This window comes from Haliaeetus leucocephalus, unplaced genomic scaffold, assembly GCF_000737465.1.
Source record: "Haliaeetus leucocephalus isolate CR32 unplaced genomic scaffold, Haliaeetus_leucocephalus-4.0 Scaffold175, whole genome shotgun sequence".
Lineage (NCBI taxonomy): Eukaryota > Metazoa > Chordata > Aves > Accipitriformes > Accipitridae > Haliaeetus > Haliaeetus leucocephalus.
In genome coordinates, this window is record NW_010972611.1 from 1039939 (window position 1) to 1051886 (window position 11948).

Here is an 11948-nt window from a genome sequence, read left to right on the forward strand (position 1 = left end):
GAGAAGGGAGCGACCCCCCCTCGGATCCTGCCCTCTTGCCCCCCCAGCTCTCCTACAACATGGTGTCCGCCTGTAACCGGCTCTGCCGCACGCGGCTGCTCTGTGGCCTGAGGAAGGAGGACGAGGAGCTGGTGAGTGGCCAGGAGCCCCCCAGATCCCCCGCCTCAGCATGGGCTGGGGCAGAAGACATTTGGGGGGGCCCAGCCCCCCAAATGGAGGGGGGGGGCTGTGCAATGTGGTGTGTCCCCACCTGGGGTGCCCTTGCCCCTGGGCAGGGGGGGGGTGTCCTCTTCCCTGGGAGCGTCCTCTCTCCTAGGGGGGTTTCTGTCCCCTGGGGGGGGTCCTTTCCCCGGGGGGGTGCTGTCCCTGCCCTCCAGCCCGCCTGTGCCCCCAGCGCCACTGCGAGAGTGACCAGGAGGAGGAGGGCAGCCACCCTGTCACACTGCTGCGCCAGCGGAGAAGCAGCTGCTCCTGAGGCCCCCCCCCCGAAAGGAGATGGGGACCCCCCCAAGAGGGAGCATCCCATGAGAGGAACCCTGGGGGTGCCCCCATCTCCCCATCCCAGGAAGCAGGAGCACTGTCTGGCCCCAGTGCTCCCAGTTCCGTGCTGCTTGGGGGTCACTGGGGCAGCAGCCCCCCCAGGTCTCTGCTGCAGCAGGACTGGGGCTGCCCCACAGCTGGGACCCTCGCCTGTACTCGGCCCTAGGGCGAGAAATAAATATCTACCCCCTCATCCATCCTCCTCTCCTGTGTCTGCACCGGCTGGTGCCAAGAACCTGCAGCTTCCTCCAGCCTCTCCTCCTTGCTGCAGGGCTGTTGGGGTGTGGGGACCCCAAGGGATGTGGCATCCTGGCACTCTGCATCCACCCTGCGATGGAGCGTGACCCTTGAGTGGTCCCTTCTGTGCTGCTCCGGGGGGCACTCCATTGGTCCTTGGCTTCTTTCCTGGCATCCCCACACCAAAGCAACCTGCATCCTCCTGCTCCAACTGGGGAAACTGAGGCAGGAGGCAGCCCTTCCTTCCCAGCCCACTCCAGTGCGGGGGGGCTGCCCTGTTTTCCCCCTCTCTATTTCCCAAACAAGCCCTGGCCCTGGCCCTGACAGTTGTCAGGCTAAATATTTTGTGTGCAGCAGCCGAAAACAAAAGTGAAGGGGCCGCAGGGTTTAGACGAGGACCGCAGGGGCCACCCCTATCCCAGCGTGCCACGGGTGCCAGTGGGGAGTGCCAGCTGGACACGACGTGTGGGGCCGGACACCATCCAGCAGCGCCCGAGGTGGGACAGGGACGGGACCCCGGGGGTCCCACTTGGGAATGGGGACGAGGACACTGGGTGCCCTGCGGCTGGGGGTGACACTGCTGGTCCTCAGTCCCCTCCTGCTGCCCCTCGTGTGGGCTCCTTCTGAAAGTAAGTGCCTGGAAAGGGGTGGCTGGGAGCTGGGGGGGGTGCTTGCTTGGGGGGGGTGTCAGCTCTGGGGTGGTGGGGGCTTGCAAGAGCCAAACCCCGAGGCAAAGCTCTTTGGGTGTTCCCTGCCTCAGTTTCCCCCCCGTGTGCTGTGGACCCCCCGATCTGGGGCAGGAGAGGCAGAGTGTGGGACCCCCTGCTGCTGGGACAGGAAGAGGGGAGCGTGGCAGGGGGCTCAGCTGGAGCCAGGGGCATCGATCGCTTGGCCCCAGTGGGAGCTGGGATGGTGGAAAATTGTAGCTGGGCAGGAGCTGGGACCGGCACTGCTGCTCCCCGCGCTGCTGCTGGGACGGAAAATGTCTGGGGAGGGGGTGGCATGGAGGGGAGGGGTGGCAGTGGTGGGTCCCAGCTCTCATGGCCATGGAGAGGGAACTCTGGGCTCCCGCCCCAGTTTTGCTGATTGGGACATGCTGGGGGCACCAGAAGGGCTGGTTTTGGGGTCTGTCGGTCTGTCCTGCTTTCCCCTCTCCCCACCACTTTGTGCCTCAGTTTCCCCGAGCACTGAGAGGTTGTGCTGGGGGGGTGTGTGGGAGTGATGGAGGGGGAGGGGGTGAAGCATCCCGGTGCTGGGGCTGTGCCAAGAGCTGCCCGGGGGATGCACCTCACCGTGTTTGTCCCCACCAGGAACCCATGTCCCCTCTCTGTCCCCCCCCAGGGACACGGGGGACCTCTGTCCCCTTGCACAGTGGAGGGGCGGGGTGACTTTGCCAAGGTCAGGGAGGGTGGCGGTGGCAGCAGGGGCTGTAACCTCCGGTGCTGGTGCTGCACCCGTGGCCAGTCCCTCGGTCCCACGGGAGGATGGAGGGGACAGGGGTCCCCCTGGCCAGCACCAGCCCCCCGCAAAGGCCTGAGCCCCGGTGCGGGGCTGGGGGTGAGTGGCATGTGCCTGGCTGCGTGATCCTGCTGCTGTGGGCAGCTGCCAGGGCCACGGTGCCCATGGTTAATGAGTGACACCGAGAGGGGAAAAATGCCGCTGGGCACACGTTCACAGGGGTACGGCTAGGAGCCACAGGCCCAGGCTGGCTGTGGACAGATGAGGTGTGAACCACGCACTTGGACCCCCACCGGGACCTGGACCGTGCCGGCAAGCTGTGTACTGTGTGCCGGCTGGTGGGTCTCTGCGGCATGGGTGGCCAAGCTGGGGTGCTGGTGTTGCCTGGTGTTTAGGGTACACGCTGAGCCGGCTGTGTTTACTCTGGGTGTTTACAGTAAATACTTGCCGAGATCTCAGTGGCTTCTTTCCACCATAACTTGGCATCAGATTTCAGGCCGGAGATGCTGCCGGTGGGAAGATGCCGGCTCGTCCTGGCTCTTGCATCCCTACCGGCACCGGGAAGCGGGAGATGCTTAGCCTTGTGCTCCCACTCCCTGCTGGGATCTAGGAGGAAAAGTCCCAGGACAGTGAACCCACTGCCGGGGCCGTGCTGTGTGGGTGCCCGCGGTAGCCTTGCGTGCTCCGTTAGCTGCCTGGGCACTGTGCCGGGGAGTTAATGGGAATGACCTCACGGGAGCTGCCAGCCCATTGAGTAACCGCACATCCACAGGGAGGGAAGATGCCGTGAGCCCCCCATGGCTGCCCCACAGCTCGGGGAAGGGGGAAAGCCCTCTGCACCCCCAGCCAGCTCCCCCTGGGGCAGATGGCAGGGCTGGGACATGGGCCTGGGGCTGACAGGGGGCGAGACGGCCGCCTGGGCAGCCAAACCTTGTTAGCATCACCTCTGATGGACACGTCGTGCCCTGGAGAGCCGCAGCGCGCCGGCTGCCTGTCAGAGCTGCTCGCATCTCCCTGACAGCCCAAACCAATTGCAGCCACATTTGACAGGCAGTGCCGGGATATTAAATACATACCCCCCCAGCCCCGAGCATCACTCCGACCCTGGTGGTGGGTACAGCAGGGGGATCCCTAGGTGGGGGGTGGGGGTGGGGGGGCAGCTGCCCCATCCCTGCTGCCCACGGGGTCCCCCTCTCGCCACCCCAGTCTGTGGCAGCATGGACATCCGCAACGACGTGTCCCAGCTCCAGAAGCTGGAGAACTGCTCCATCATCGAGGGCAACCTGCAGATCCTGCTGATGTTCACCACGGGTGCTGAGGACTTTCGGGGGCTCAGCTTCCCTCGTCTGCTCATGATCACCGAGTACCTGCTCCTTTTCCGTGTCTACGGGCTGGAGAGCCTGCGAGATCTCTTCCCCAACCTCTCCGTCATCCGCGGCACCAACCTCTTCTTCAGCTATGCCTTGGTCATCTTCGAGATGCCGCATCTGCGGGATGTGGGGCTGCACAGCCTGAGCCATGTCCTGCGCGGCTCGGTCCGTATCGAGCGCAACCAGGAGCTTTGCCACCTCTCCACCATCGACTGGGGGCTGCTGCTGCCCGACGCCGTGGACAACACCTACATCATCGGCAATAAGTTAGCTGAAGAGTGCGCTGACGTCTGCCCGGGCATCCTGGACGTGGAGAAGCCATGCGCACAGACCAGCGTCAACGGGCAGCTGGATTATCGTTGCTGGACATCCAGCTACTGCCAGAAAGGTGGGTGCCAGCGGCGCGGGGCTCTATCATGCCAGCTGCTTTTCCGGGATGGTGCCAGTTTGCACCATGGCTGCTGTGGGGTAAACTGGGAGGGCACTGGGGAAATCTGGTGGAGCTGCAAGGGGATGGCAGGCCCTGGCACATGGCCGTTGCTCCCCTGCCACCGGGAGCATGCTGTGCCAGCAGTGTGGCAGGGGTAACTGGATCCACGCTGTATCATCCTCCGGAGGAGAGGCCAGCTCCTGGCTGCCGTGTTTTCCCAGCGGCAAGGTAAATACAGGCCCCCTCCCTGGCTCGTTTGCTGTAAACAGAAGACCTGGTAATGAAATACATACTATAAACACAGATCCTTATCGGGGCTGTAACCTCGTCTGCTGCCCCAGCACCGGCTGCACCGGGCAGCTGGGGCTCGGCATGGGCTGAGCCTCACCCCATCCATCAGTCTGTCCTGCCGTCTGTCCATGCAGCCCTTCATCCACCCATCCAGCTGGTCACACAGCCACCCATCAACCCACCTGTCCCTCCTCCTGTGCACCATTTGGCCATCCCTCCATTCCTCCGCCCATTCCTGCATCCCTCCATCTGTCCCTGCATGCCTCCATCCTTCCATGACTCCATTCATCCCTCCATCCCTCCATCCCTCCATCCCTCCATCTATCCATTCATCACTTCATCCTTGCATCCCTCTATGCCTTCCTGCATCATTCTATCCCCACATCCCCGCACCCCTCCTTCCATCCCTCCATCCCTCCATCCCTCCATCCCTCCATCCCTCCTTCCATTCCTGTATCCCTGCACCACTCCATCTACCCCTCCACTCCTCTCCCCTTGCCCCCCAGAGCCAGGGGGTGTCAGCAGCCCCCCCCAGCCCTTCCCACCTCTTCCCTCTCACCCCCATGTGGACCCCAGCCCCCCTGCCCCGCCGTGCTGATCTGGGGCCAGGGAATCTGTACCCAGAGGATTCTCCTCGTCCACGGTGCTGTCTCTCTCCTCACAGTGTGCCCATGCGGCGTGGGCTCAGCGTGCACGGCGGCGGGCGAGTGCTGCCACGCTGAGTGCTTGGGGGGTTGCGGGCGACCCCGTGACAACCGAGCCTGCGTTGCCTGCCGCCACTTCCACTTCAACGGGCATTGCCTACCCTCCTGCCCGCCCCGCACCTACGAGTACGAGGGCTGGCGCTGCGTCACTGCAGAATACTGCGCCAGCCTCCGCAAGGTCTCCGACAACCCCCGCGACGCCTCTAAGTTCGTCATCCACCAGGGGCAATGCCTCTCTGAGTGTCCCTCGGGCTACACCAGGAATGAGAGCAGGTCAGGGAGGGGGGTCCCCGGCGTCCCCTGGCATGGCCGTGGTGGCGTGGTGGCATGGTGCCCGGCTCACATCTCATCCCCGTCCTCCTGCCCACAGCATCTTCTGCCACAAGTGTGAGGGGCTGTGCCCCAAGGAGTGCAAGGTGGGCACCAAGACCATCGATTCGACAAGGGCGGCGCAGGAGCTGGGGGGCTGCACGCTCATTGAGGGCAACCTTATCGTCAACATCCGCCGGGGCTGTGAGTGCTGGATCCGGTCCCCCCTGCAACCCGCCCTGGGTGGGAGAGTTGCTGCGGCATGTGGGGGGTGAAGGAGGAGGGTCTTTTCCCTTGCAGGGTGAATTAATGTGGGGGTCCCCCCCTCCCCACGCTCACACCCACGGGTTGTCCCCAGATAACCTAGCCTCGGAGCTGCAGAGCAGCCTGGGGCTCATCGAGACCATCACGGGCTTCCTGAAGATCAAACACTCCTTCGCCCTCGTCTCCTTGTCCTTCTTCAAGAATCTCAAGCTGATCCGCGGTGACTCCATGGTGGACGGGTGAGGACGGGGTGTAGGTCTGGGGACACACACGTGGCTTTGGGGGTGCTTGCGCCCACTGCCTCTGTCCATGTCTCTTCCTCCAGGAATTATACCCTGTATGTCCTGGACAATCAGAACCTGCAGCAGCTCTGGGACTGGAGCCACCATGTCCTCTCCATCCCTGTGGGCAAGATGTACTTCGCCTTCAACCCCAAGCTGTGCCTGGCTGAGATCTACCGCATGGAGGAGGTGACGGGCACCAAGGGACGGCAGAACAAGGCAGAGATCAACCCCCGCACCAACGGGGACCGGGCGTCCTGTGAGTACGGGGACGGGGGGACACCCAGAAGTGCCACAACCCCCTGCCCAAACCCTGCCTTCTCTCTGCAGGCAAGACCCAGACCCTGCGCTTCATCTCCAACGTCACCGAGTCTGATCGCATCTTCCTCAAGTGGGAGCGATACCGGCCCCCTGAGTACCGGGACCTCCTCAGCTTCATTGTCTACTACAAGGAGTCGTAAGTCGTCCCTGTCACCCACTTGTCCCCATCGCAGAGGCCTTGGGAACACCAGCCCATGACGTCCTTGTGCACTGGTGGACTGCTGGACCTCAGGGGGTCTTGCAGCTGGGAGGGCGTCCTGGGACTCTTCCCGATGCCCAGTGTGGGGCAGACCTTTCCAGAACGTGTCAGAGTACGTGGGGCAGGACGCCTGTGGGGCACAGAGCTGGAACGTGCTGGACGTGGAGCTGCCACTCAGCAGCGAGCAGGCGCCAGGGGTGGCCCTGCTCAACCTCCGCCCCTGGACACAGTACGCCATCTTTGTCCGTGCCATCACCCTCACCACTGCTGAGGAAGGACGCAACTACGGGGCACAGAGTGAGGTGGTCTACATCCGCACCATGCCGGCAGGTAAGGGGCTGGCGAGGGGGCTGGGGATTCCCGTGGTGGCCCCCCAAAGACAGACTGACACCCCTGTATCCTCCCAGCCCCAACGGTGCCCCGGGATGTCATCTCCATGTCCAACTCCTCCTCCCACATCGTGGTGCGTTGGAAGCCGCCCACGCAGCGCAATGGCAACATCACCTACTACCTGGTGTTGTGGCAGCAGCTGGCCGAGGACATGGAGCTCTATGTCAATGACTACTGCCACAAAGGTGAGGGCAGGCAGGGCAGGCAAGGCTGCCAAGCAGGGGCAGCACAGGCAGGTCAGATGCTGCAGCCAAGGACACTGATGGGACAGGGATTCTCCCACCGAGCCGGGCTCTGGCAGCCCTGCCCGTTTCTGCCCGCAGGTCTGAAGCTGCCCACCAGCAGTGCGGACACCCGCTTTGGGGATGGGGATGGCCCTGAGGTGGAGCAGGATGTGGAGGAGCGGTGCTGCCCCTGCCGCCCTGCTGATGGGCAGCTCCGCATGGAGGGTGAAGCTGAGTCCTTCCAGAAAAAGTTCGAGAACTTCCTGCACAACTCCATCATCATCCCCAGGTGCTGTCCGGGGGGGGCTGTTGTCCCTGTGCTGGGGGGGGTCCCCCAGGCTGGGTGCATGGGTCTGCCCTGGGTTGGGGGTCTGGTAGCTGCTCCTGGCAGATCCTTTAACCAATTTCCCGCTGTCTCAGGCCACCTTGGAAGGTGACGTCCATCAACAAGAACCCACAGAGGTGAGCGGGGACCACACAAGCCTGGAGGGAGTCCACTCCCCTGCTCAATGTTGGGGGACAACCCAAGCATCCTGGCTCCGCACCGCCTCCTGTCCCCATCACCTGCAGGACCCCGAAGCGGCGCAGGGACGTGGTGGCCGTCACATCCCCGGCCAACGCCTCCTCGGCTGAGCCGCCAGCCCCAAGCCATGCCAGGGGTGAGCCCAAACCCGACTTCCAGATCTTCGAGGACAAGGTGGTACGTGACCGGGCAGTGCTGTCACGGCTGCGGCACTTCACCGAGTACCGCATTGACATCCATGCCTGCAACCACGCCGCGCACACCGTGGGCTGCAGCGCCGCCACCTTCGTCTTCGCCAGGACCATGCCGGAGCGTATGTCCTGGCAGCATCGCCTCTTCCAAACACTGCCTCGGCAATGCTGGGGTGCTCTGGGGTCCTGGCGCCTTCGAGATGGGGCACTGGCAGCAGGTTGGGGTCTGGGTGATGCCTCCAGGAGCTGACCCCCTCCGTGCTCCTCTCCAGTGCAAGCTGACAACATTCCCGGCAATGTCACATGGGAGCCGGCCGGCAAGAACAGCGTTCTCCTGCGCTGGGAAGAGCCCAGGAACCCCAACGGGCTCATCCTCAAGTATGAGATCAAGTACAGCCGTGAGAGTGAGGTGAGGACCCGCCCCCCCCCGTGGCTACCCTTCCCCAGCCCTGCCAGGTCTGGTTACAGGAGCACAGCACCCATCCCGTCCTATCCTGTCCAGTCCTATTCCATCCCATCCCATCCCGTCCTATCCCGTCCAGTCCTATTCCATCCCATCCCATCCCATCCTGTCCCATCCCATCCCGTCCTATCCCATCCAGTCCTATTCCGTCCCATCCCGTCCCATCCCATCCCATCTCCCTCTCCCAAGGCTTGTGTGCATGTCTGGGGACAGGGATAAAGCCCCCTCTGCCACCACTCCCTTTCCCCCTCCCCAGGAGGTCACCACCGTTGTCTGCGTCTCTCGTCACCGCTACTCCAAGTATGGGGGGGTCCATCTGGCTCTGCTCCAGCCGGGGAACTACTCGGCCAAGGTCCGGGCCACCTCGCTGGCCGGCAACGGCTCGTGGACGGGGCTCGTCAAGTTTTATATCCTGGGGCCAGGTACCTGCAGGGGACAGGGGGGATGCCAACGGAGTCCCCGGCTGTGGGGCAGGCAGGGAGGGGGGGCTGTGGGGCCAGGGAGCTAGGAGTCGGGGTGTGCTGCTGCTGGATCAGGGCACTGGGGAATTGGGGGATGCTGCTGGGCTGGGATGCTGGGGATCAGGGGGTGCTGCTGCATTGGGAAGCTGGAGGATCAGGGGATGCTGCTGGATCGGGAGATCTAGGGGACTGGGAGATGCTCTGGGCCAGGGACACCCAGAGGTCAGTGGATGCTGCTGGTCTGGGGAGCTGGGGGCTCCCTGTCTCTGGCCCAGCAGTGGTGGTGGGACAAGTGTGCCTGCAACGCGTGGGTCGGGATGAGTGCCCAGGCCCTGGCCCACGGCCGCCTGCTCCCAGCAGCTGAGGAGGAATCCGGCAGCTTCTACATCCTGCTCACTGTTACACCTGTGGTCCTCATGGTGCTCATCTCCTGCCTCGCCGTCTTCATCTTCTACAAGAAGAGGTAGCGACCCTCCCTGCACCCCCAGGGCTGGGCTGGGGCTGGATCCAGCTGAGCTGGGGCTGGAGAAGGGTCGTGGGGAGGTGGCATCATGCCCTCACCCCCCCATCCTCTGAGTTATGCCCACCCCTTGCAGGAGCACCGACGGGTACCCCAGCGGGACGCTCTATGCCTCCGTCAACCCTGAGTACTTCAGTGCCTCGGACAGTACGTGGGGATGGGAGGAGCATCCCTGCGGGATCTGCTGCCCCCTTCCCTTGCTGGGGCCATGCCAGTGGGGATGGGGGTGGTGATGGGATGGGGAAGGGGATTATGATGGTGACAGGGATGGGGATGGAGATGGTGACAAGGATGGTGGCAGCGGTGGGGATGGTGACAGTGCTGGCGTGGTCCCCCCTTGCCCCGCAGTGTACATGCCTGATGAGTGGGAGGTGTCGCGGGAGAAGATCACGGTGATCCGAGAGCTGGGACAGGGCTCCTTTGGAATGGTGTATGAGGGGCTGGCACTGGGGCTGACTGCTGAGGGCGAGGAGACCAAGGTGGCCCTGAAGACAGTCAATGAGTTGGCCACCATGCGGGAGCGCATTGAGTTCCTCAACGAGGCCTCTGTCATGAAAGCCTTCAAGTGCCACCACGTGGTAGGTGGGCGGCCGAGGGGGGAGGGAGGGGACAAAGGGGGGTCCGGCCACTCATGTGCCACCCCTCTTTGTCCCCCCCAGGTCCGCCTGCTTGGCGTCGTGTCCCAGGGCCAGCCAGCTTTGGTCATCATGGAGCTGATGACGCGCGGAGACCTGAAGAGCTACTTACGCTCACTCAGGCCTGATGCCGAGGTGAGGGGCTGGCTGGGTGCCACAGTACCCCACGGGCGAAGAGGCACCCACCCTGTTCATGGGGCAGGGGAGTGCCGGTGTGCCCCCCCCCAGCCCTAACTCTCTGTGCACGGTGTAGAACAACCCTGGGCTGCCGCCGCCATCACTCAAAGACATGATCCAGATGGCGGGGGAGATTGCCGACGGCATGGCGTACCTCAATGCCAACAAGTTTGTGCACCGGGACCTGGCCGCCCGCAACTGCATGGTGTCCGAGGACTTCACTGTCAAGATTGGAGGTGGGTGGGCAGCGGTGGGTGGGCTCGCCGCCAGCCCCGCATCTCCCAGTGCTCATGCCTTCCTCCTCCTCTTCCTCCTCCACCAGATTTCGGCATGACCCGGGATATCTATGAAACAGATTATTATCGGAAAGGGGGCAAGGGGCTGCTTCCCGTCCGCTGGATGTCCCCTGAGGCCCTCAAGGATGGCATCTTCAACACGCAGTCTGATGTCTGGTAGGTGTTGGAGTGGGGTGAGCCTGGGGGGATTTGGGGGACACCCCCCAGCTGAGCGACAGCCTGCCGGTAGGTCCTTCGGCGTGGTACTGTGGGAGATCGCCACACTGGCTGAGCAGCCCTACCAGGGCATGTCCAACGAGCAGGTCCTGCGCTTTGTCATGGACAATGGTGTCCTGGAGCGGCCCGAAAACTGTCCTGACAAACTGTGAGTAGTGGGGGGAGACCTCCCCTGGACCCCCAGCCTGCTGTGAGAAAGGCGGGGTGGAGGAAATCAGCACTGAGCCCATCACCCTGGCCTCTGGTCTCTACAGTGTTGGGATGGCCGTGGGGTGCTGGGACCCCTCCAAAACCCAGCAGGTACCCTCTCTCTTGTAGCCACGAGCTGATGTGCCTGTGCTGGCAGCAGAACCCGCGCCAGCGCCCTTCCTTCGTCCAGCTCCTGGAGAGCATCAAGGACCACATGGCACCTGCTTTCCGCACCCTCTCCTTCTTCTACAGCCCCGAGACCCGCCGGTGCGGCTCGGGTGAACCCTCCGATGCCGAAACGGATCAGTCCCCTGGGGAGGACGAGCCCCCCATGTCCCCCTTGCCCATCCGCAAGGACCGAAGCCCCGGCTGGCTCCCCAACGGGACGGCCTGACTCTGACCCCAGGGTGTCCTCGGAACCGTGCCGGACCCTGCACCCCCCCCTCCTCTGGCCGCCCCCGCCCCCCCGCCGGGACCTCCCCGCGTTATTTATTGCTTCCAAGGGCCCGGCTGAGGAGCGGGTGCCTTGGGAAGGGGGTGGCAGGCGAAGCAAGGATGCTGCTTGGGGTGCATTTCCCCTGGGAATAAATTGGGGTACCCCAAGTTGGGGGGAGGGAGCAGGGGAACTGCTGATTAGCAGGAGACCACCCTAGTCTTTCCTTATTTTTTGGAGAGGGGCGGGAGACGAATGGGGGTTTGGGAGTGGGGAGCGGAGTTTGGGGTCCCCCCACCAACCTACCTCTGTTGCTGCTCCCCAGCCACCTGGCAAACAGGTCAGTAGTGTGACCCCCCCTTTTACAGGTGGGGAAACTGAGGCACGGGGGAGCCCTGCAGCGGGAGATGCCTGGGCCCCCCTCCCCGCCCCCCCCCCCCAGTCCCCGGCACTGGGACCAGTGTCGGGGCTGTGCTAGTCTGCGGAAGGGGCTTCACTGTCTAATCTGTGGCTGTGAGATGAGTGTGAATAAAGCGGGACAAAGCTCGGTCGTGGCAGTGCCTGGTTTGTGGGGGTCACGGGGTGGGGGCAGCACACGGGGCTTTCCGCTCCTCCCCCCACTGGCCCCATCCGCTTCCTGCGTGCCCCGGCTGCGGCTTTGCCCTGCGGTGCCCAAACCGGGGGCGTTTCTGGGGAAAAACGTCAAAGCACCGGAATTTGGGAGGACGTCGCGGGCGGCAGCCACTGGCCTGCTCTGCCGGGGGGGCTGCTGGGGGTGGCCAGTGGGGTCTCATGGGGGGGGGGGGACCCCCGCGGGGGGCCCGGG

The 11948-nt window shown here is 64.0% G+C and overlaps 2 protein-coding genes across 2 annotated transcripts in view; both read left to right on the forward strand.

The window, feature by feature from the left end:
* The window catches only part of LOC104829746 (death-associated protein kinase 2-like), a 5916-nt gene extending 5441 nt beyond the window's left edge, over window positions 1-475 (forward strand). Inside the window, exons 13-14 of the mRNA XM_010564195.1 lie at window positions 48-131; window positions 395-475. Coding sequence (XP_010562497.1) covers window positions 48-131; window positions 395-475 — 165 coding nt within the window. The remainder of the gene's footprint in view (window positions 1-47; window positions 132-394) is intronic.
* A 2974-nt stretch (window positions 476-3449) lies between these two features.
* On the forward strand, window positions 3450-11083 carry INSRR (insulin receptor-related receptor). The gene is made up of 21 exons (XM_010564196.1): window positions 3450-3993; window positions 4991-5303; window positions 5401-5543; window positions 5698-5842; window positions 5929-6143; window positions 6215-6341; window positions 6496-6734; window positions 6812-6979; window positions 7118-7307; window positions 7439-7480; window positions 7589-7854; window positions 8005-8141; window positions 8452-8617; window positions 9017-9119; window positions 9253-9323; window positions 9525-9754; window positions 9836-9946; window positions 10065-10224; window positions 10311-10440; window positions 10514-10648; window positions 10819-11083. The coding sequence occupies exons 1-21, from the start codon at window positions 3453-3455 to the stop codon at window positions 11081-11083; spliced, it is 3897 nt and encodes a 1298-aa protein (XP_010562498.1). The 5' UTR covers window positions 3450-3452.
* Window positions 11084-11948: the final 865 nt, after the last annotated feature.